At 37.2% G+C, this 24168-nt stretch overlaps 2 protein-coding genes across 4 annotated transcripts in view; one reads left to right on the top strand and one right to left on the bottom strand.

Moving 5' to 3' along the window:
- The window catches only part of Nrx-IV (neurexin-4), a 283070-nt gene extending 259856 nt beyond the window's left edge, over positions 1 to 23214 (bottom strand). The window contains exon 1 of one of the 2 annotated variants that reach the window (XM_081749018.1): positions 22987 to 23214. In XM_081749018.1, the coding sequence (XP_081605144.1) occupies positions 22987 to 23113 (127 nt within the window). In that variant the 5' untranslated portion in view covers positions 23114 to 23214. The remainder of the gene's footprint in view (positions 1 to 22986) is intronic. The other variant, XM_081749017.1, reaches the window with a different exon arrangement.
- Positions 1 to 24168, top strand: part of LOC145678651 (V-type proton ATPase 116 kDa subunit a 1-like) — a 127545-nt gene that overhangs the window by 33000 nt on the left and 70377 nt on the right. For both annotated transcript variants that reach the window (XM_081749023.1, XM_081749024.1), the window contains one exon: positions 7965 to 8177. In XM_081749023.1, the coding sequence (XP_081605149.1) occupies positions 7965 to 8177 (213 nt within the window). The remainder of the gene's footprint in view (positions 1 to 7964; positions 8178 to 24168) is intronic.

Raw genomic sequence — 24168 nt, 5'->3', positions numbered from 1 at the left:
TATATATATATATATATATATATATATATATATATATATATATAAAACTATTTTGTGTAATGTAACAAACAGTGGTGGATAGTATTCATGTTTCCTTGCAGAGGTCCTTATGAGGGTTCGCTTCCATCTTCCTCTCCCCAAGAACTAAAATAAATTAAAAAATTGCTGTTACTTGTTAATCTTGTACAAAGGACGCAATTAAAGTCCCAGTGTAACACCCCTTCACATTTAGATTTTTCCCCTGGAAGAAAACCAGTTATTATAGTTTCTTGATTTCTCAGTCTCACCTACATAAACATACGAATAGAATTACAGGATAGGACATGTTTAGATTGCTTGCAGGTGACATCTAACTATATTTCTCATCAAATGTGTCACAGATGAAAATTTCCGTTTGTACTGCCTCTATTTTCTGGTACATATGTTTCATTTATGTTATGTTGCTAAAATTCGTTAGGAAACAAGTACAGACTGCGCCTGTGTGCCTGACAAAACGTAAATGTACTGGATAATTATTTCTTCACTTTCTTCCAGAAAAAAAGTAACCCATCTCATGTCGGCTAACAAAAGGAGGTAGCGGACCAAAGATAGCCGTTGTTTACCTAAGGTCGTTACACAGCAGGGGTTTCATTCAGTCAGAGGGAAAAGAAAAAATAATTTAAGGTTTCTACATTTGTTTTGAACTACAATATACTTCTTCCTTTTATTTTAAGAACCATTTCCTTCTCATTTGTCTGCATCAGAAAAAAATGCAAAAAAATCACTAGAATGTGCCTATTTACCCAAAGTACGTACTAGATCACTAGTTCAATAGTAAAATCACTAAATCTAGTACGAAATCATAAAGGTGGCATCCCTGGGTTGGAGCGAAAGTAATGGTTGGAGTAAAAACTAGTCCGTATTTCTACTGCGTTCTGTTGTTGAATTCACAGAAATGTTCAAAAATAAATTCAAGAAGTAAAACACGATCCTACAAAAGACTGTTTACTTGCTCACTGGTTTTCGTATTGTGAACTGAAACTCAAGTGCGCAGTCATGTTGAATACTTCTGTCCCTTTCTATTTTACAACTTGAGGTGGGATGAGGGTCAGAATAGATCTAGTGATATACCGCTAAAAGAAGTGCTTCAGTACAGAGTCGGAAGCGGTATTTATTGTTTATACTACTTACAACGTTACCCCCACATAAAATATAAATTCACCCTTTCTCCCTTCCCTTTTTCGAATACAATGAACCGACTCTTTTGCTGAAGAAAGATGCTAAAAGAAAATTGAAACATCTGTGTCTAAACTTTCTTTGAAGCGCAGTCTTTTGTATTTGTAAGGTTTTGCGAGTGTTTTCGAGATAGCCAAATCTTTTACCATGGACTCCTGCTGCGAACTGACCGTGAGTAAACACCCGATCTCGCTGTGCTCAATTTCTCTCGCACACGTGAAATGGGTTTGTTGTTTCCAAAACAAATAGGAAGTTACCTTGTGCTTTTGCATTTCTGCACACACACAGGTACCATTGTTGTTTTAATGATCAGAAGAAATATCAAAACCATCCGATATATATGATACGAAACAGCTAACAGAGGGAGGCAAAGATAAAAGTAGGCCTATACCAAGTTTTCCGCGTGATACCATTACGGAGAATAAATATTTGATAAAGTCACGTAGATGCGCTTAAACCTATTCCATCTGTCCTTATAACTTTTCTGGTCTCATCAATTTCTCAGGAGAATACGTACAACATATGTCCGAATTCCATATATACTCTTTCTAAACTAATGAGTAAACTCGTTAAGAACACCAACTGATATCAATAAACAGGAAAGAAAACAATACTTTATACTTCTATCATTTGGTACACATCTCTATGAAGCACAGCTTGTTTCTTTTCGAAATAGCTCCTTCGTGTCACAGCTGTGGTTAGTTTTGTTTTGTGTTAGGATGAAAGAGAGAAATGCAACATTTGCTTCGCGGTGAAGTTATATATATTATTAAGATGAGCGGTGATAAGCGAGGTTTAACAAAGAGTGCCTTTCGGATGCACAATTTAACGGGTAGTTGCAGTCCGTGTTGAGAATCGAACCAAAGCTATGTAAGACATGTTATGACAAATCCAAAAGGTGTGTTGTATCGGTGCAGTACCAGTTTTTCACGTTTTTCAAAATGTTCCAAAACCCAAAGAATAATCTTTAATTTCTGATATTTTAGTCGTCACAAATTACAATTTTATAATGTAGTCAATGTTTATAATTACTGGGCAGTTGGGCGTTTAAACTAATGACATCATAATAAAGTCAAAACCATAATTTTGAGTTGAATTGATTCAGAGTTTAACGTCCCGTTCAGCAGCGAGGCTATGTGAGACGTGGACCTACTGATTAACGTGGAATCCGAACCATGAACTCCCACCGGGAATCAAGCCCAGGTTTCCCACGCCAAAGGCAAGTATGCTAACCGTTAGCCACGAAGGAGCTCCACCATAATTTTAGTGGACGTTAAGAAATATCTCGCCAGTAATTTTATAATAAATAAAATTTTATAAGTATTAAAGAATAGTGGTAAGAGATTTTATAATAACTCTTTTATTTATGAGATATGAGTATTTTGAAAAAAAAAAAACAACAACTAAAGAATAGGTTGGCGGAACCACAAAAGACTTTCTTATAAATACATACGCACCTTACTCACCTTTTACAATTGCCATGCTTACGTTCTCCATAAAAACAGAAATTCTCTTTTAGTGATACTTTACACAAGATCATGAAGTGGGTTCAAATTTAATCAGGGGTGCCCACAAGGGGGGGCTATGACGCAAACTGCGTCATTGAAAAATTTGGGGGGGTTAAAATCTATATAAATATGTTTGATGAGGGGGGGTAAAATTAATCGAAAAGAAGATTTTTTTCATGGAAGAACACCTACGGATAGACAATTGGGGGGGGGGGTGCGTCATAGACATAAGGGGGGGTGGGCACCACTGATTTAATTAAAGGCAAAATACAATACAATAATCCACAAATATTGCCTCAAGTGAGTTTAAAGATTTCTAAACACTAGTGCGAAACCGGGCTCTGCCGTTGCGATCGATTTACAGGTCTTGAAACGAAAGTAAGAAGGGACTTACGCACACAGTAAGTAAAAACAATTAATATGCCTGTAACTTTCCCCCAAATGGGTGTATCTTAAAACTAACCTCACCATTATTTTTCTAATTAAATTCTAGCCCGAAATTATGTATCATATTACCCTATTCCCATTTTGAAAACTTGACCTTAATTCAAAATGGTGGATTTCAAGATGGCTGCCATCAAGGTCATATCTACCATACGACTTCCCCCAGGACTTACATGTATCCACATGGTTTTTCTTCACTTTTCTTCATTAACGCTCCGTTTACAAAGGGTAGTAAGGGACTTCTGTAGTAATCTCTAGAAAAAAAAAAAAAATAGAAAACATGCACCATGGCAAACATTTGTCATCACAAGTAATGATGCATACATGCCTTCTATCAGCAAAAAAAGTTTCATTGAAATTGGAGCCGGACATTTGAGTGATGTCCCTTGTGGGATGTGATTGAACGTGACGTCAGAGCACATCGCCCCCCTTCCCGGAATTTACGGGAATTAGGTGACCTGAGTGAGCACATGTGGTGCTAGCCCTCTCCAGCGACCTATCAAGGATCATTGCGTGTCGCCGTTTTTATCCATGCTAAAAGTCGACATACTGACAATTAGGTAGGTAGTCATGATGGTCTGGCTGATGTGTGCGTATATTTTAACTCGTACATTTTGTCTCGACTCGAATTTCGAGACGTCTCGACTCGAATTTCGAGACGTCTCGACTCGAATTCGAGTCGAGTCGAGACAGAGACTGTCGAGTCGAGACACGAGTCGAGACAGAAACATATTTTCGAGTCGAGACAACATTTTCTCGAGACGAGTCGAGACAGGCTTAAATCTCGACTCGACTCGACTCGAATGCATCCCTAGTGTTATTCGAATCATATACTATTTCAGTGGGGGAATGTGTTGGGAAACAGATTTTTTGAAAAAAAAAAATAAATAAGATAATCTGTACTAAAGTGAATTTTAAGAAAACGAACTATTAAAATATTTTGTTAAAATAACTTGGCCTAAGGGACAAAATTAACAAATAAACAAGACCTCTTAATTGTTTAAAACGTAATAAAGTTGGGAATATAAGGAGGATCCAGTCTGGCTAAGGGGAACGGAGGCAGCCATAACAAGAAGGGAAGTTATTCAGCCATGTGGGTGAGAGGACTCCACACACTCATATAAAATCATTTCCTATTTGTAAAACTGCTGAAACGCGTGTCAAATTACTTTAAATGAGAAATCCAAATCCAAATTTCAATTTCAAGTTTCTAGTTTAAGCGGTTTGGCCTGTGCGAAGATCAGAACGACTTCTGTTATATATGATTACAATACCAGCTTGTAGCTTGTATTATTTCCCAAGAAAAGATGAAATGCCGTTAAAAGTCACAATTAATGTTTCCGTGTTGAACCTCAAAAGTCATAGTTCTTTGTTGATGTAGCATCTAGCGAGAGTACCTTTGATCTTTGATGCACGACGTTCTGTGGTTTGATACCCGGTGAGTGAACATCGAACGCACTACAGTGGTTCAGATCCAACTTTAAACTCTAGTTCTCGTTCTGTAAAGCATCACTTTTGACGAACGATGTAAATACATATCAATCAATCAACCAACCGAAAAGTCTCATCTCAGATTCAGAAAGCTTTACAGTAAGGAGTGCAGAATATTCTATTTCTCTTTATTCAAGGTAAAGGTAATTGAAGTTTCAGGATTTGAATTCCATCCCCACATCTTTTTTTTCTAGGACACAATTTTAAAATATATATTTTTAGTTCACAGAGTGAGCCGTCTTTCCTTCTTCCTACAGCTGTTCGTTCAACGTATGAATCATTCTCTCTCGTTTGCGGCTTATGGTAACCGTCCCAAGGAACTAGCGACAGAAGTATTCACAATTCAAATATGTTTGTATTAAGTACCATTAAGTATCACACATTTTGATTATACTCTACTAGGCTTGTTACACAGATTGGATCGTCCGGGAAAAGACAATATTTGTATTTCCGAACGATACATGCTGGAAGTAGAAGACCTTTGGGGGGGGCGATCGCCCCCTCCGCCCCCCACGTGGATCCGCCAGTGGATTGGAGATAAAAAGAATGAAACAAACATGAGGTAGGAAACTTTCAGAAAATGCAACGAAAGGAATGCACGGATTAACTCTCAGGACTTGTATCATGGAGCCCTGGATCATTGAAAAGATAGTGGGAAAACAGAAAGCTTTAGTAAGAAAACTATTTTTATCTGGAGCACCATTTGCGAAATGGCCACCATCTAAAATTGCTAGTTTCCGCACATTCTGGTGAAGAGTGCAATAGTTATAAATCAACACTGCTAGAGACAAAATGATGAAAAAGAACTAAGTTGAGAAATATCGGAAGGTGTGTCGAATGAAGTATTTTGCTTGCCCCACAGGGCCTCATATCATTGGACCCTTTGCTGGAGTACCATCCGAAAATTTTAGACGCTAAAATACATAATCATTGAAAGGATAATGAAGAAACAAACACCTTTTCTAGGAAAAAAGTTTATTGTATGGAGCATTGTTTCCAAAATGACCACCATTTAACTGTCTCTTATCTGACCAAGGTGACCATACGTCCCGTTTTAGCTGGGACAGTCCCTTATTTTCAACCGTTGTCCCGTTTTTTTCTGATCCTCAAACGGGACCCCTAAACGTCCCGTTTTTAAGCAGACATGACCCAGGTGTCCCGTAATTATTATTCAAAATATAAATGGTCAATGTTAATTCTACACTCTTCCGTACCAACACTCATTGGGAAGGTTCAGCTGTGTCTAGAACTTCTGAATATTCAAATGAGAATTGAGTGTTCTGTGCTTCAAGTGGGATTCGAGTGGTAATTCTGAGTGTTGAAGTAGTTCGCTGTGTCATCATTCTTACTTGTATATTGTAAATTGAAAACACTGCTGAGTCCCAAAATGAAATGTGGAAGTCACCCCCCCCCCCTGCCGTCGCCGATTCGTATGCGTCCCGTTTTTAAAAGTAAAAATTATGGTCACCTTGTATCTGACTGCACAAGAATTCGCACTGGACTACATGTTTCTCATCAAAGTGCAAAATAAAAATTTCTCTTCTTTCGATGTAAGGAACCTGGGGGGAAAGAACGGTGGATCAGTGATAGTAGAGCGTTCACCTCTCGCTTTTATCCCTGCCCAATGCACGTTCTCATTCCCCCAATTCTTCCATTATCATTCGCTTGCCTTAATCATCGTCTCCCTTAGCCTAAAGGTCATGTGGGACGTTCAACTGAAAGATTTTTATTTAATTTCATTTTCGATATAAGAAGCATGTTGACTGAGTTTGTTGATGGTCGTATGGTAGCCATCCTGGCTCATCATTAAATTGTTTACAGCTACCTAAATCTCCAAAACTCGGCACTTCTCAACAAAGTGTAAAATAACTTTTCTCTTGTTTCGGTGTAAGAAACATGCAGACTAAGTTTATTTATTGATGGCAGTATAGCCAACCTGGCATTATTATCACTAAATTTCGAATCTGTCAATAACACTTTGGTACAAAACACAAAACTTTATGTGTGTTAATTTCAATAATGCTTCTGAGATGTACTCAGTTTGTAAGATTTCTCTTGTAAACCTTGATTTTTAACTACCCCCCCCCCCTCCGCAAAATCCATTGTATTAGGTCAGGTGAATCTAGCGGTCGTTCGATGGTGCTGCTTCTTCCGAACACTGTGAAAAAGATTGGTTAAGGTAGTTCCCTACTGCCAAAGCATTAAAAAAAATCCAGCTTGCTGAATGAACAGTTCGGCAAAGTTAGCTCTGCTGCTGAGTTGTGACACTACCACGTCACGAAGCATTTCTAACGTAGCTAATTTGGCACATCCACAGTTTCATTAAAGAAAACAGTTCGATAATATCTTTGCTGGACAATGCACACTGCACTGTGATGCCAGGCTGGTTTGACTGAGAAATTATGATAACATGAGGATTATCATAAGCCCAGTAGTACATACATATACTGTATGTCTTTTCACGTCATCTACCAATTTGAAACAAGTTTCATCTGACCAGATGACCTTATCTAGAAGGTCTAGTTCCAATCCGATTTGGTCTCCAGTAGTTTCCAGAAAAAGACGATAAAAATGAAAATCAACTTATGACGAAATAACTGAATAACATTTCTAGAATATAGATAAAGGATAGTGGTTTAGAATTGTACTGGTTTATAATTATTGTTTGGAAACAGTGGCGTAGAAAGGGGGGCCCAGAGGGGCCGGGCCCCCCAAAGGGGTCCGACAATATACTTTGGTACTTTGATGTTTGTAATTTTTTATGTATTTTTAGGTTTATATAGTTTTTTGTTTGTAATTTTTCTATGTGTACCTATAACAGCACATGCCCCCTTCCCCCCAAACACACATCCTGGCTACGCTACTGTTTGGAAAAATTAGATTTAAAATGTAAAACCAATAGTGAAACAAGTATAAGGTAACTTTTGGCCCACTCAGTACAATGTAGATTATTATCTTCACTCAATATATTTATTGTATTCTAGTTTCCCTTTAAACTTGTTAAGCCTAAGCAACCGACTTTATCTCCCCCCCTGTTTGAGACGTTTGAGAAACACCGAATACAAGGTCACTCTTTCTCGACCATACCCGAATCTATTTGACTGTTATTTGTATATGGAGTTCGAATTTCAATGGTAAATATTGGCAAAAATAACTCTGTATGTTTTTTGTCTCTCAGTGGTCTTTCCTAGTATTGCTGCTTACTTGCTATCAAACAGCACGGCAGTTAATTTCAAGACTTGTATAGTTGTGCTATAGATTTATGAAAATATAACTAATAAATTAACACAATTTTAATCTCTTTAGATTCTTAAGAAAACAGACGACCACAGCTCAAGAGTGTTGATGGGAGCAGCAAAGAATTTTAATGTATGGGTGATAAAGATCAACAAAATGAAGGCGATATACCATGCTATGAATATGTGCAGCGTTGACGTGATGAAGAAATGTTTGATTGCAGAATGCTGGGCTCCTACCAGAGATATACCAGCTATTAAGAAAATACTTCTCGAAGAAAGTGTAAGTAGTTATAAACAATGTTACGTATTATAATTTAGGTTATGTATTTTAAAACCTGAGAAGACGAAAGCCTGTGCTGCTAAAGAAGTTCGTATGCAAAATGAAACTATCTCACACGTAGATGGAGTTCATAAAGTAAAACATGTTGTATTAAACACGGGTTTAAAATGAATCTATCAAGAATCTAAACTACCAACAGTGCGAGAAAATAGATTTTCAATTGTCATAGTTCCGAAAGTAAAAGAAGGCAGTCGAAAAAACTTTAAAGGAACTAATAGATTTTTAGTGAACTGAAACGAAATCTTTGAGTTTTACGTCCCACGGTTATGCCGGCTAGGTTAAAGGAGGCGGTGATGATGAGAAATGAATGAAATGGTGGAATGAAGAAAGTGAGAGGAAACGAGAGAACATTGAGGAAACCATGCACACGGTATTTGTCCACCACAAAGTTCACTTGGCGCGAACTGGGATCAAACCAGAGACCTTAAGCACTAGCGATGAATGCTCTACCACTGAGCAGGTTTATAATTAGTGCTTCAATACAGTACTTATTTGAATATTCCGAGGTGCTCGCAAATCATTGTGCGCAGTACGATTCTGAAATGTAACGAGCTTTTCCAATGCTATTTCAGGGAAAGGGATTTCTTTTTCTTTCTTTCTTTCTTTGGATATATCCCTTTCTTTCTTCTTCTTCTTCTTTTTTTAAAGTAAACATCAGGAAAATACAGCTGGCACATGTCTACGGACTTCCTTCAAACGTCATATAGGTGCCTCGGGATATTCGAGTCTAGATTTCAATATTTGTATGTCCAAAATGATCCAATGATTATCCTGCTAAAAGTCCAAAAATTTCCCACAAGGGTCCTGCTAGAAGTCCCGTTAACAGAACATAAGCTGTCACCTGGCTGTTCATAGGATATTCACTGCCAAAATGTGATGTCTCATAGATATCTTCTTACTGGTGACGCTTGGACGTCCAAGGAACGTCTCTATAATATGGGATTGAGAGCCAATCACGGTAAAATTCGCTCCATTTTTTTCTCTTTCTTCAAAATATCTGCAATATTAAAATTAAGACAACATGGCAGAATACAACATAGGATGTACTTAGAAAACCGTGCGGTAAGAGTTTCAGATACAGAATCATTATTGATTTTTTTGTCAATTTCAGATAAATGTGACATGATGTGATTATGTCATTTTTCTTGAAGGAAAATAACGTGTCAAAATTACTACTTAATTTATTGGTACTTTCTATGTTATAGATTGTCCGAATTTTAATATTGTCTTTATTTTTAGAGGGTTGGGGGTCGTTTCGTCCAAAGGACATTTCGTCCAGAGACTTTTAGTCCAAACACATTTGGTCCAGGGACTATTTCGTCCAAAAGATAATTGGTCCAAAGGACATTTCGTCCAAAAGACAATTGGTCCCAGGGAGATTTCGTCCAAAAGACATTTGATTCAAAGGACATTTCGTCCAAAAGACAATTGGCCTAAGAAACATTTCGTCCAGGGATGTTTAGTTCAAAGCACATTTCGTCCAAAGGACATTTGGTCCGGTAACGCTTGGGGATCCGGGGTTTGTTTCTATTATAAGAGTAAAAGTGATGCCTATAACTTTATGATTCAGTAGCTTCTTATTTCTAAAGGAAATTTGAAATAGAGATTTATTCCGCAATTTTCATTTCAATAGAACAAATATATGCTGAGATATTCAGAAAAACGTAAATGCCTGAAAACAAAATGGCCACCTTTCTTTGCTTTCATTAATAATTTTACAAAAATACAATTTTAGCTTCGCAGAAATACAGTTATAGCTTCGTTGGTTAAGGAATTCACCTCCTCCCGAAATGATAAACAATCTTTGAAGAGCAAACTCCCTCTTCAGTTGAGGACAACATTGCCTCCGCATGGTCATGTGAATCTTCTATTTGGTTTTAGACTTTGCAATGGATATCTTAAATGTACTGTACTGTACCGAGAAAATTAATATGAAAGCCAAAATATATACTGTATTTGCATGAGGAGTAACACTGAAATAAAAATACAAGAAAAGTGAACAATTCTGGTTTGTCATACAACTCACTAATTATGTAGAAATGTCTGCCGAAGTTACACACTCAATAGTCTACGAATAGAAACCAGACTTGTGGTTAACCTGAAAAGATACCTACATTATACACGAAATGTCCCAACTTTCAACTTATATTTGTCAATCACTATCACAATGTTGCAGCCAAGAATGTGACTGTTTAAGAGTATTACTAATGGAAAAAAGGATATATTTCACACATGTGTATTTTTCTATTCTCAGTATTTCCTCAAAGAAACTTGACACACATTATTTTGCACTTTCCTAACACAAGGGTTTGAATACCTAATATTTAAATTACTCAAATTTAAACTCCATTAATTTTAGTTACCGGTACTTATTTTAACTATTTCATTCACAACATTAAAATTTTAGATGTCATGATAGCAGTTGTTGCAGCAACATACTGTAATGAAACCATAAACTGAGAATTTAAAAAATTATTTTTTCATAAAAATTATAATGGCAATTTGGTAGGTGAAGATGGAACTAAGTTTTTTGTAATATTTTAACTTTTGAATACATGCATTACATTATTTTTAAAACTCACAAGGACAGTATTTGTAATCAAGAAATCGTTGGAAGCAGAAGCAAAATAGTCAAAAATCACCTGTAGTTAAATAACATTGCTTGTCAGTAGTAATTAACAATTCAAATAAAATCACAAATAAATAAATAAATAAATAAATAAAAGCAAACCTCAGGGTAAATTAAAATTCAAAAATACTTATTTTTACATCATTAGATAACAACAATATTTTGTTAGAAAATGTAATTAAAACTTTCCTAAGATTTTGTAAATTTTTATGTTAGCTTTTGGCAAAGTTAAAAAAAAAATAATTAAGGCAAACAAGGACAATAGTCCATATAAAATGACCAAGTTTGCAAGTAAAAATAATTTTGCATTCTGCTTTTTGGGTCCTGTATTCAAAATCGCAATGGAATGGTTTATACGAAATTACAAATGCCGCAAGAAAGACCATTGTTCGGTCAAGACCAAGCGAATTATGCAATGAGGTAAAGTATAATTACAGAGAACTTTAACTGTTTATTTTGCATGTGACATGAAATTAGGAGGTCTCTGAAAGTGACAGGCAGATTTGAATGTTTAAATATTTAGCTTATTTCCGTTTGGTTAAGCATTGAGTAAAATTATAATGATCTGTTATACAATTAATCTAACATATTAATTTAATAATCTGTATTTAGTACTCTTGGATGTTCACTGTTAAATAATTTATATTGTTACAAAAATTTCCACTATACTACCATTGTAAGTCAGTTGTTTCATTAATAAAATATTGTCTTTTTATGACAACAAGAGATTGCAACCATTAGTTTAATTGCACTCTTAATTTAATTTAAAAATTCACTGTCCCGTTAGTTAATAATTTAATACATTTTATTTTAATTTTTATTTCTTTAACATTTTAATTCCTTTAACTTACGGTACAATACTTCAAACTCCAACCTTTCCCTCATTCCTGTTGTTCGGCCATTTTGTTTTCAGGCGTTCACGTTTTTCTGAATAACTCAGCATATATTTGTTCTATCGAAACGAAAATTGTGGAATATACAGTGAAACCTGTCAACTTGGCCACCTCTCTAAGTTGGCCACCTGCTTATCTTGGCCTAGTTCGTCTTGAACCTGCATTTTCCCATAAGACATTCGTTACTTACTACTCTATAAGTTGGCCACCTGTCTATCTTGGAACTTGGCCACACTGAAGCAATGTTTATCCTATGATGATAATGATAAATTTACCTGTGTATCTTGGCCACGCAAAATACCGTTTTGCTATTTTTCTTTATTCGTATTCCCATATGAGAGGCAGATGTTCTGTATTTGTGACTGGAGAAACGAAGCAAGGATTCCCGCGATTTGCTCTTGGAGGTCAATAGCCAGAAGACTACCCTAATAAAGGCTGGTGAAGGAAGATGTGAATAAGAAAAAGCACGTACAGGAATTCAGGAAATGGTTGTACGTATTTGTTTACCCTTCTGTTTTGGTAAAACCATTAGCTATATCAGCTCCTCTCATCAGTGGGGAGCTTTAGTAATGCCGGAAAATTCTCAAGGTTTAAATTAACCATCTCAATTGTCAACTATTGGCACCTGTCGGCTTGTCAAAAGATAGCGGAGTTTTTGAAATATGAATTCCCTCAAGATTTTTTCAAAACATCTTTTCCTCCGAGGGAAACAATTCTAGCTCCTTAACAAGAGGTAGTTAACTACAATATTAGAATGTGCATATCTGCCAAAAAGAATAACAACTGAAAAGAAGTCATATAAATTGCATATGAATTTCTCAATTTATAACTTAGCTTTTCTTGTTTTCAATCTGAATAACTCAGTGCGCTATAATATCAATTTCAATAAACTGCGTACATACACTTCTATTTCATGGTTATTTGTGTTATTGTGTTTTCAATTCGAATAATCCAATGTTTCAGACTAATTTCCAGGAAGAGAAAGGTTTGCACATATATTAAACGTGCTATAGTAATATTTTCTAATAGAAAAAAATACTGCATATTTTTATGATTACTCTATATGTATTATTTATAAGTAGCTGTTGTGCCACTGCTTATTAAAATTTTACAAGCAAGTAATACTAGAAATCCTATTCTAAAAATACACCAATCAACTTGTTTTCTGTAAGTTGGCCACCTGTCTAAGTTGGCCACTTTTCGATGGAACCGATGGTGACCAACATAGACAGGTTTCACTGTATATCTCTTTCAAATTTCCTATAGAAATAAGAAGCTATTGAGTCATAATGTTATAGGCATCAATTTTTCACTCTTCTAATAGAAACAAACCCCTGATCCCAAAGCGTTACCGGACCAAATGTCCTTTGGACGAAATGTGCTTTGAACTAAGCATCCCTGGACGAAATATCCATTGGACCAAATGTCTTTGGACGAAATGTCCCTTGGACCAATTGTCTTTTGGACGAAATGTCATTTGGACCAATTATCTTTTGGACGAAAAGTCCTTTGGACCAATTATCTTTCGGACGAAATAGTCCCTGGACCAAATGTCTCTGGACAAAATGTCCTTTGGACGAAATATCTTTGCACGAAAAGAGTAGTCACCATTTTAGAGATATTTTGAAAATACATATTGTTGAAAAAATGAAATGAAATTTTTGAGTTTTACGTCCCACGGTTATGCCGGTTAGGCTAAAGGAGACGGTTATGATGAGAGATGAGTGAAATGGTGTAATGAAGAAAGTGGGAGGAAACGGGAGAACCCCGAGAAAAACCCACGAGCATGGTGTTTGTCCACCACAAAGTTCACTTGGCGGGGCCTGGGATCGAACCCGGGACCCCAAGCACCAGAGGTGAACGCTCTACCACTGAGCCACCGCGGCCCCAAAATACATATTGTTAAGCGAAAATTTTACAGGAAGTGATTTAAGACAATTCACTGATTCTTGTCAAACTTTGCTCGTTTCAGCACAATTTGCATAAAACGCAGCGGGGCAAATCTGTCTTCAAGATTGAGGGGGACGGGTAAGACCGTTCCTGCAAAATATATATAAATAAGCGATGTTCAAAATATTTATGAAGTTGAAAACAATGCTGTGGAGGGTCAGGGGAGCAGAGTTATCTTCAATACTGAGAGGCGGGCAGATTAGAAGCTTATTCTGGGGGAACATCAATTTCATCTCACTTTCCTTTGCGGCAATCGGACACAAATAATCACATTTCAAATCGGATTATTGGAGGATAGTCCCCCCAGTTTCAAGATTGGAGGGGACATGTCCCCCTCATCCCCCCGGGATTTGCGCTAGTGATAAAACGTCAACTATTTGAGAAAGGGTCATATCTCAAAATCTCAGCTTTTCAGACAAGGAAAGAAACATAATTCCATAGAGGAAGAAAAAGTTAAATACGCAACAATTGATCATATATCTATTCCACATAATTATTATCTGGAATAGGTGACAAGTTATTACATATTGAACTGCTTTCTTGTCTACGTAATTATTATTTCTTTCTTTATGTCTGAAAAAGTGAGATTTTGATATACGACCCTTACAATCTACAGTTGGGCCCAAAATCTGAGCATTTAATAGACACTTGCACTAACTATGGATAATTGTGTACTTTTGGATATTGTCTTACCCAAAGCCGTATTAATGTATGGGCCATGGCGGCAATGTTATTCGGGTCAATTTTTTTCATAGGCTATTCCAGTTCTGGAAATTACATAAATTTGGCGAAAAATATTGATATTGAGAACGGCAGGATTTTCTAATGGCCTAGGAGGCTAAATGTGACCCTGTATTTAGTACGAAGCTACAACAATGAAAGAAGTGTTGTATACAAGAATGACTCATACGAGCTAATTACAAACAAGAATAATTTTAGAAAAACTAAAAATGCATCAAAAGATTGCAATCTTGCCTAATAATTATTTTTGGATCAGGTGCCACACAATTTTTGAACGGCCCCTAAATTGAGTTTTCGTATTTTGTACGGAATAAAAAATCATACTGAGCTCACTGATAGTTTGGGTTTGACTAGTATATGTAGTTCCCCAGATATAAGACCTACAAGAAAATTTTTGATTGAAATGATTGAAATGTATTCGATCTTTTGATTCAACAAAAACAAACTCAAGGACATAATAATAATAATAATAATAATAATAATAATATATATATATATATATATATATATATATATATATATATATATATATATATATATATATATATATATATATATATATATTGCTCTACAAAACTTAAGCAACTCGAAGAAAGTGGCAGAAAATAAAACGACACGATCACTGTACCAAGAATAATGAACAAACAAACGGTCCAGATGCACAATGCAACACAAGTGAAGACGAACAATACAGTTAGGATGTACAGAGTGACCAAAAAGTTCAGCACAACGATACCTCAACAAGTGAAGCTGGATTGTGCGAGGGCATAGGCAGTCAATATGGCGTGTGACCACCACAAACAGCTATACAGGAACGACATCTGGCCTCCCTGCTGCAAATCAGAGTGTTGATCAAGTCTTGCGGCAGATGGCGCCACTCCTCCAGAAGAGCTGTTTGCAGGTGAGGGAGAGTGCGTGCTGGTGGACTGCGCTGGGCCATTCGTCGCCCAAGAGCATCCCACACATGCTCGATGGGATTCAAGTCCGTAATGTGTCATGAATGAGAGTACGAGATTACAAAGAAAAACCCGAAACAATAAATCTGTTCATAAAACGAATTTAGTAAGATTACATCTTAGATTTGTAAAACGTTGGTAAGTAGTTCTGGCTACACTGTTTGTTGGCCAAATACTACGAGTACGCGGGTTTGTGTTGGCCTTGATATTAGAAAACTCATATCCGACAAAGACTCCAACTCAAAAGGGGCTTGGATTGCCTTTACTGTGGTCATCAAAACGTTTTTGGGAAACCGCGAAAGGACCCACAGTACAAGGAACTGGTGGAAAAAATGTTGCAGCCGTTTCGAAAGCTTGGTTGCTCCATGAGCTTAAAAGTCCATTTTCTCAACTCCCACCTTAACCACTTTTCTGACACCGTGGGAGCAGTGAGTGAAGAGCAGGGGGAGCGTTTCCATCAAGATATCAAAGACATGGAACGACGGAATCAGGGGAACTGCAGTGTTACGATAATGGCAGAGTACTGCTGGATGTTGTTTAGGGATCTTCTGGCAGCCACCTACAAAAGAAGCAGCTCCATAAAAAAAAAAAGACGATTTCACAAGCAATGCGATTGAGGGTGGTATTACTTGTTTGTCTTTATGGGTGTGCATGTTTCTGTACATTACTTTGTGTTACGCTGTTAATGGTGTTCTGTAAATCGCATATTTGTGTTCATATTTTTGTTCAACAATGACCACCTATTTGTTCGAAACCAGACGTCCCAGGACAAAACGGTTGTCATTCCTGGATTCAGCGCCCCCCAACACATACGAATCAGTTAACTAAACCGAAACAGCTTAGCATTGTTTTATTTTTGCAGATCTTAAAGATATTTTTCAGCATTTTTTTGTTACGAGGATCACTACGAAAGTTTTGAGATACGCATTGTTCTGGCAAAGTATTTGAATTCCAAGAACTGCGTTCGGTAGTGGTATCCAGAGGGAAGAAGCGAAGCAAGTTTTAACTCGCCTCGCTTGTCGGCGTGGCTGTATCGCCTTCACTTGTTTGTTGATGTGAGCAGTATTCTGCTGTCTAGAATGGAACTCGAAAGAAAACATTTTCGGGCAATGATACTTTCCGATTTCAAAAGTGGTTTGAACGAGACACAAAGCCTTGACCGTTTGCAGGGGGCATTTGGGGACCTTGCTCCTTCCCGTGCTACAATGTTTCGGTGTTTTGGTGAATTCAGAAGAGGCCGGACATCTTAAAGATAGAAAGAGAGCTGGACATCCGGCAACAGCTGTGTCAGATGAAAACATTGCCGCTATGGAACAAATGATTCGAGAAAATCCTCGAACAGTTTTCAACGACATTGAATCTACAGTGAACATTGGATCGTCAGCAGTAACAAAAATTCTTCATGATCATCTTCGGCTCAGGGAGGTTTCATCTCGTTGGGTGCCTCACACTTTGACTGAACAACAGAAGCGCACACGTGTGGAATGGTGTGAAGAAATGCTTGCAAGATTTGATGGAGGCAATCCTCGACGCGTCTCTGACATTGTTACTGGTTATGAGCCATGGATCTATCAATTTGACCCTGAAAATAAACGCCAGTCTACAGTTTGGATCTTTCCAGACGAAAATCCACCCACGATACTGAAGCAACCGCGAATTGTGGGAAAGAAGATGGTCGCAACTTCCTTCTCCAAATCTGGCCATGTTGCAACTGTTCCACTTGAAGAACAAAGGACTGTTACTGCTCAGTGGTAGACCACTGTTTGCCTAACAAAAGTGTTCCAGAAGCTTCGGGAACGGCGTCCAAGAACTGGATTGCGTGGGATGACAACGCGTCCGCACACACGGCCAACATCACAATTCAGTTTTTAGACTCTACGGAGGTCAAACTTATGACTCATCCACCGTATAGCCCTGACCTGACCCCGTGTGACTTTTTTTCTGTTCTCCAGGATCAAAGATCGCATGCCTGGGAAGAGATTTTGCAGCGCTGAAGGAGCTATAGTGGCTTACGAGAATGAACTTTCAACACTTGAAGAAAAAGACTGGAAACACTGCTTTCAAAAGTGATTTTCGAGGATGCAAAAGTGTGTAGAGTGTAATGGTGAATACTTTGAGACAATGTAAGTGTTAAATTGATATTAAGTATGTAAGTTATTTCACATCTCAAAACTTTCGTAGTGACCCTCGTATCTCCTCTACGAAGGAAGGAAAAAGGGCGAGGGTTGCAATGGTTAAGATAAGATTGCCACATCTCGAAATCCCTTAAGATTAGTAACTTATTAAGAATATGAAACTTGGTATATAAACTACTTATTCGAAGCAAGTAAGCATATGCCACAGCGTTTCCGGTAACTCGGCTTTTATTTAAGGAGGAGGATAATTTATTCTTTTTTCTCAGTATATAAAAATGACTTCCACGTTGTCAGTCTCATCTGTGAAAAACGAGTGAACCACTTGAAATGAATTTTTGAACACAGTTAGCACGCAAACTGAGGTGAGTTTTCATCATTTGACTTCCCTTGAATTGCTTATTCTTGGAGGAAAAGTGTTCAAAGCTTTCGCAATTAGTAACGTCATAAACGAATTCTCGCCGTGCAAAGAACAAAAGCAAAGGATGAAATGTGAGGTGTGAGGGGAGTTCGAAGTCCCCAACTAGCCGAAGGCTAGTACTAATAATAAACACGATGCAAAAATTTCTTATTCCCAAAATTAGAGACGTGCGCGGATGTGGATGTATCTCCATCAATACCACTTCTGTGAATATCTTTTTAAATTTTCTTTGCGGATGACGAATCACATTGTGGATGTTCGTAAAAAAGACAGATTTTTTTTGTAACAATTTTTCGAATCAGTAATAATTACTCACTTCTTGTGTTAAAGTGGGTTTAGTAATCTTTTGCAACAAGAAACTAAGAGGAGAAACTGTGTTTTTGATGAATTTTCCTTTAATTTTCGTTTGCTCTTAAACAGTGTAATAAATATGAGGTGCTAATATGGATTATCCTTTTTGCTCGAAAACTTTTTTTTATTATCCCCATTTCACTTTTGCGAAGGAGAATACAGCTAATGGACGGTATCAACAGAGAAAGATCGTACGCGAAGACAAAAAGGTTAGCTGGAGACTCATAAAAGCTTCTCAACTCAGGCCCGCAACCAGAGGGGGCTAAGGGGGCCTGCCCCCTAAACTTTTCGTGTCCGCTCCTGACCTTAACACAAAATGCTATTATTAATACAAAAAAACAACAGAATTTAGCTATTTGTAAGAGCATTTTTAATGACTTGGCCCCCCAAACCTCTGTGGCTGGTTGCAGACCTGTGTACCAAGTGACCTGTCAGTAATGACAGAATTCATAATGATGATACTTAGGTAACAAAATCAGTATCGCAACTAGATGGCCTTAACTCAGAAAAGGAATAATTGTGATGTTTTGTTTGTGGGGTGATGAATTTTTGGTCTTCCAAACACATTTCGGACTAATGTCGGACTCTACTCGTCGTGGAACTAATTTCCAGGAGACGGACAACAGGCCGCATAGCATTCCTTTTGCCTTAAATTTTTATAGCAAGGGTTTCAGTTTTCAGACATATCTTCAATATAAAAGCTAATTAAGCTAGCCTTTCTACTAATTTTGAAAAAAAAAAGCACAAAAAAATTTAAATCTTGTGAGGAAAACTGTTCGTTCGCTAACTTGTAAGTGTAAGGCATAGTGATAGTTACAGGCAGTGCCGCATTTCCCATTAGGCCAACTAGGCCCTTGCCTAGAGCGCAAAATTTTTGAAGGGCGCAAAATTTGAAAATTAAATAAAAATTTTTCGTGTAAAAAAGTTTTAAAAAGTCAAGAGCAGATAGAGGATTTTTTACAATTGAAAGAAATGCCATGCACTTTGAATCTATGCAGTAATAAATATGAAAACAAGAAACTCTCATCTATAGTAACTTACAAGGGCTCCGAATCTACACAGTAACGATACAACATGCCTATCTTTCTCTGCCATCATGATCTCCTCGACCCTTCAATATACCGATTTGGACCCGCCAAGTTAGGGATAACGGGGTGATGAAACATGTAATTATTGGAGGCGCCGACAACAACAGTGTCTAGGGGCGCCGAGATCCTAAATGCGGCACTGATTACAGTTTGAAGTTATGAGTTTAATACCACATCGTGAACATAAAAAAATTGACAAAAGCAAAAGAAATAAAATCATGAAATTGATCGAATAACAACTAGCAGTATTGTAATGTACAGCACGTGAAGGAATTTGGTTTGGTCTTTGATAAATCAAACTCCTTAACAAGCCATATTGTACAAAAACTAGGCTTAAGTAGTGCTTTTCACCTCAAATTAAATAAAGTACACTTTGAAATAAGAGCTAACAAATATTTGAAAATATAAAATATATAAGTCTTTAAGTTTCGCGAGTAAAAAGTAGTTTTAGTTTCATTTTAGCGTTGTATTCCACGAACAGACTAGTATTTTGCATCCTCAGCATTATACTAAGCTGCAAATCTCAACAGCACTGCAGGTAGTCTATTAAGCAAGGATAATATCTATAATTATTCACATATAAATATATGGAGAATTGATTTTCCATCTTTTGAGATCAACTGAATGGTCACTTCCATCAACGAACTCAATCTAACTTCTGACGCTTTACATCCTGACAAACAATGGTGTTCCTTGTAGTTATTGTGATTTTATACACAGACAGACTGAGTCAATATACTATACAAAGAAGTATTTAGTAAACCAACCTCCTTAATAAATTGGTAGGGAATTGTTTTTTACTGAGGAAGTACATGCACATCCTGTTGTCCACTACAAAATACTCAATTCTCCACATCAGACAGGAACACTCTACATTTCACAATCAGACTCGCCGAGTTTTCGCAATGCTTAACATTCCTCCATAACATTGCATTATCTACTACATTCATATCCAACTGGCCAATATGACGTAGTAGCGGGATTTTACAATAACAATTCACATGTGAAACAAGTTGAGGAAAAAGAAGAGTGGAAGAGTACGAGAATAGAATAAAAAACGTTGGCAGTGTACGTGCAGTTATGGATCCACGAACACTGTTGCCAGAAAACCATCGACGACGATTTCAATGATCACGTTTGCGTGCCACCATTGTCTTTTATCAACGTTAGGTTTCCTGCCTCCTTCCTCTCTCCACGTGATTTACTGAGAAGGGGAGCAAAAACTATGACATCGCAAGAACAATGGCGTACGCAGAAGTTCCTCAAGGGGAGGTTCAATCTGCAAAATTCATATAATTTCAGGTGTTTGTAAAGATATCTTAATATATTCAATGCTAATTTTTGCATAAAATATTGCTCAAAGGAGGATTAAAACCTCGACCCTTCCTTGTTATATCACAGTTTGTTGCTTTTCTTCTTAGAAAAGCACCTGGAGAGAGGAAGGAGGCAGATAAACTGACGTTGTTAAAAGGCAATGGCGACAGGAAAACATGATCATTGAAATCATCGTCGATTCTTTTCTGACAACAGTGTTCGTGAATCCACAAAAATCATTGAGTTGGAAATGACTGATCCAATGTTTCAAAGGAACGAGAAAATATAGAAAATGAATAAACTTTACGATTCCTGCTCCAGTAGATATCCTTACGCAGACACAACAAATTACCCTAGGTTACTTTTAACAGAATAGGTTCAAACTTCCCTAGCCCTAAGCTAACCCGACCTTACACTACCCTATTTACCCTACCCTTCTCTAGCCTATCCTACCGTACTCTACTATATCCTTGTGAGGCCGCCGCGGTGGCTCAGTGGTAGAGCGTTCACATATGGTGCATGGGGTCCTCGGTTCGATCCCAACTCGCGCCAAGTAAACTTCGTGATGGGCAAACACCGTGTGCGTAGGTTTCCCCGGGGTTCCCCGTTTCCTTCCACTTTCTTTATTTCTCATTATCACCGTCTCCTTTAGCTTAGCCGTCATAATCGTGGGACGTAAAACGTAGATTCATTTCATTTTTTTCCTTCTATACCCTATTAAAGCGGTCCTACTTATGAATGCCAGCTAGAGCGTATATTGTAAAGTTTACCCGAGAAAATAATCACTAACAGAAGAAATAATTAACCCGCAGGTTAATTGTTGCATAACATAAAACAAAACCCACAATTTGATCCTATCTCTTTCCAAATCAACCTAGTTCATGACTGGTATGTATTAAATTTCTCGAGATTTTGTTTTATGTTACCTAGACCCCCGAGAGATGCCTTTCGCAAAGGTTTTAAAACTAGAATTCGATAAATTCAGCACGATTGATGTGTCACACCTTCATCGGAATCTCATTACTCACTGAGGCGTATCAAGTTTCGTGTTATGTGATTTTGCTATACACTCATTCGTTCGTAGCTTTTGGCTCCGAAATGTTTTCTTACTGGCAACATAACATAGCTATCCTTTTTATTTTAAAATCTCAGCGGGTAAGACACACAGAAATGTAGCTATCGTATCTTTCAAATTAACCACAACTGTACCTTTTACAGTCAGGACTGTACCTTTTACCCTCTCTGGAATCCCGTGATAGTTAATTCTAGAAGTTGGAAAGATTTCTTCAGAACCAACAGTAGCGTATTTGAGCTTAAAGCTTCTGGATACTTATTCGTAGCCGAAATCAACAGAACGAAATTTCTAGTTTTACATCCTATGGTTACGTCCTTTAGTCTAAGGAGATGTATTATTAATGAACGTATATAATTATGAAAGAATTGGTGGAATGATAATATGGGAGGAAACGTAGAACCCTGAGAAAATTCAGGTTCACGGTCTTGTTCACCACAAACCAATGGCGGATCTAGAAGGTAAAAACTGGGGCGCAGCCAGAATCCAGATTATGTATCGTCTCTTTAATTTTTCATCATGTGTATGCTATGTATCAATAAATAGGATATATACAGGACGCAAAATTTCCAGTCGCCAAGTCGTCATTGGCGACTAGGAATTTAGAGATGCCCACCACTGTTTAGTAGGAATGGTTTCTGCCTAAGCTCACAGGACTGTGCAATGTCTATTTCGCACGAAAATAATTGTCTCTGAGTGAGGGAAAACATGAAATTGGAAGTCTTCATAACAAACATGGAAAATGAAGTCTTCACAACGTTGTGTAATTCGCCCTTCCTTTCCTACTCTCAATAGAAATGGTTTGCCTCATAATTTGTATATGAGAGATACTGGCGACCATAATTTTTGGATGGGCGAGTGCATGTGAAATTTTGCGCCATGTAGCCTATATTATATATATATATATATATATATATATATATATATATATATATATATACACCTAAGGACGCAAACTTCAAGTTTCTTTTCTTGAACATGACTGTACTATGATTAACCAAACACTTAAACCCTTAACTTGTTCCTAGTGCACGTAGAAATATCTAATATTCGACACAGAGATCTATAACTCTTAACAAATTAGTACGGTAATTTCGTTAGGCTAACCTCCCAATTTCTACTCTGAAACTAGGATTTGGCACATTCTACGATAAGTAAAATAATGTCTAGTACGTATTTTTACACCACTTAGTAGGTTTTACCTGGTAATGTCTTCTCACAGATGCAAAAATACCATGTAATTAACTCCAGCCAACACGAGCAGCTGTTTATACACCTGATAAACACAATGTTAATTAAAAATAATACTTTTATGCTATCAGACACCATAGCCAACACGAACAAACACAACACCTGTCAGTCCACCTCGAAACGATCTTCTTCTTCTTTTTCCTCATGCTGTGACTTCAGGCGAACTTTTCATACACAGAATTTACGTATTGCTTCTACTGCTGTTGGGAGCAGATCTTAGTGAAATTTGCTTCAATTATACTTTAATACATTCACTTTCGAATTGACACTATCTTTCTGTGAGCACCTGACGTAATAGCGGTTTACTTCTGTAATAATAATAATAATAATAATAATAATAATAATAATAATAATAATAATAATAATAATAATAATATATTCAAGTAACAGTGTCATTTGTACACTACGTGAAGGAGTTTGGTTCGGTTTGTAGGGCGTAATATTTTCTCAATATTGAAACAAGAAGTGGTGGTAGATTTCTACCACTTCCGATTTTCCTACAGCGATTTGAGTGGAGTTGAGTTGATTTTGAGTTTAACGTACCTTTCAGCAGCGAGGCTATATGATACGGGACCTACTGATTAACGTGAAATCCGAACCACATGAGCTCGCGCGGGACATCGAACCCATGCCTCCCACGCCAAAGGCGCGTACGCTAACCGCTTACTCACGAAGGAGCTCGACCTCGAGATTTGAGTGGAGATTGAATATATAATCTTGAAACGCTTAATTTAGTGAAGAAAGTCGCTTATTGCTATCTAATACCGTTTATATTCTATGGCGATCAACATTGATTCCTCCGACTACCGGTTTGAAAAGAACACAGTTCCTATTCTTAGTAATCTAAATCGATTCCAAAATACTATTTTTCGCTATCTCGCATCGTTTTTACTTTATATAGATCAATATTGAAACCAAAAATTTTATTTGAATTTTATCACTATCGGATTTAATACACGGTTAATGGTTGGAAATGAGATGTATTCTTGGGATACTTAATCGATTGCAGGAAGAATCACGTCTCGCTATCTATTACCGTTTTCACTCTATAGTGATCAACGTAATGACCGGAAATGGTTGATTAGAGTCACTTCCGGTTTGAATATCATTTCAATCAACGAACTCGAATTCGA

Source organism: Thermobia domestica, chromosome 2 (assembly GCF_964235325.1).
Source record: "Thermobia domestica chromosome 2, izTheDome1.hap1.1, whole genome shotgun sequence".
Taxonomy (NCBI): domain Eukaryota; kingdom Metazoa; phylum Arthropoda; class Insecta; order Zygentoma; family Lepismatidae; genus Thermobia; species Thermobia domestica.
The sequence above is the reverse complement of the archived record's forward strand: the minus strand, read 5'-3'. Positions and strand labels throughout refer to the sequence as shown.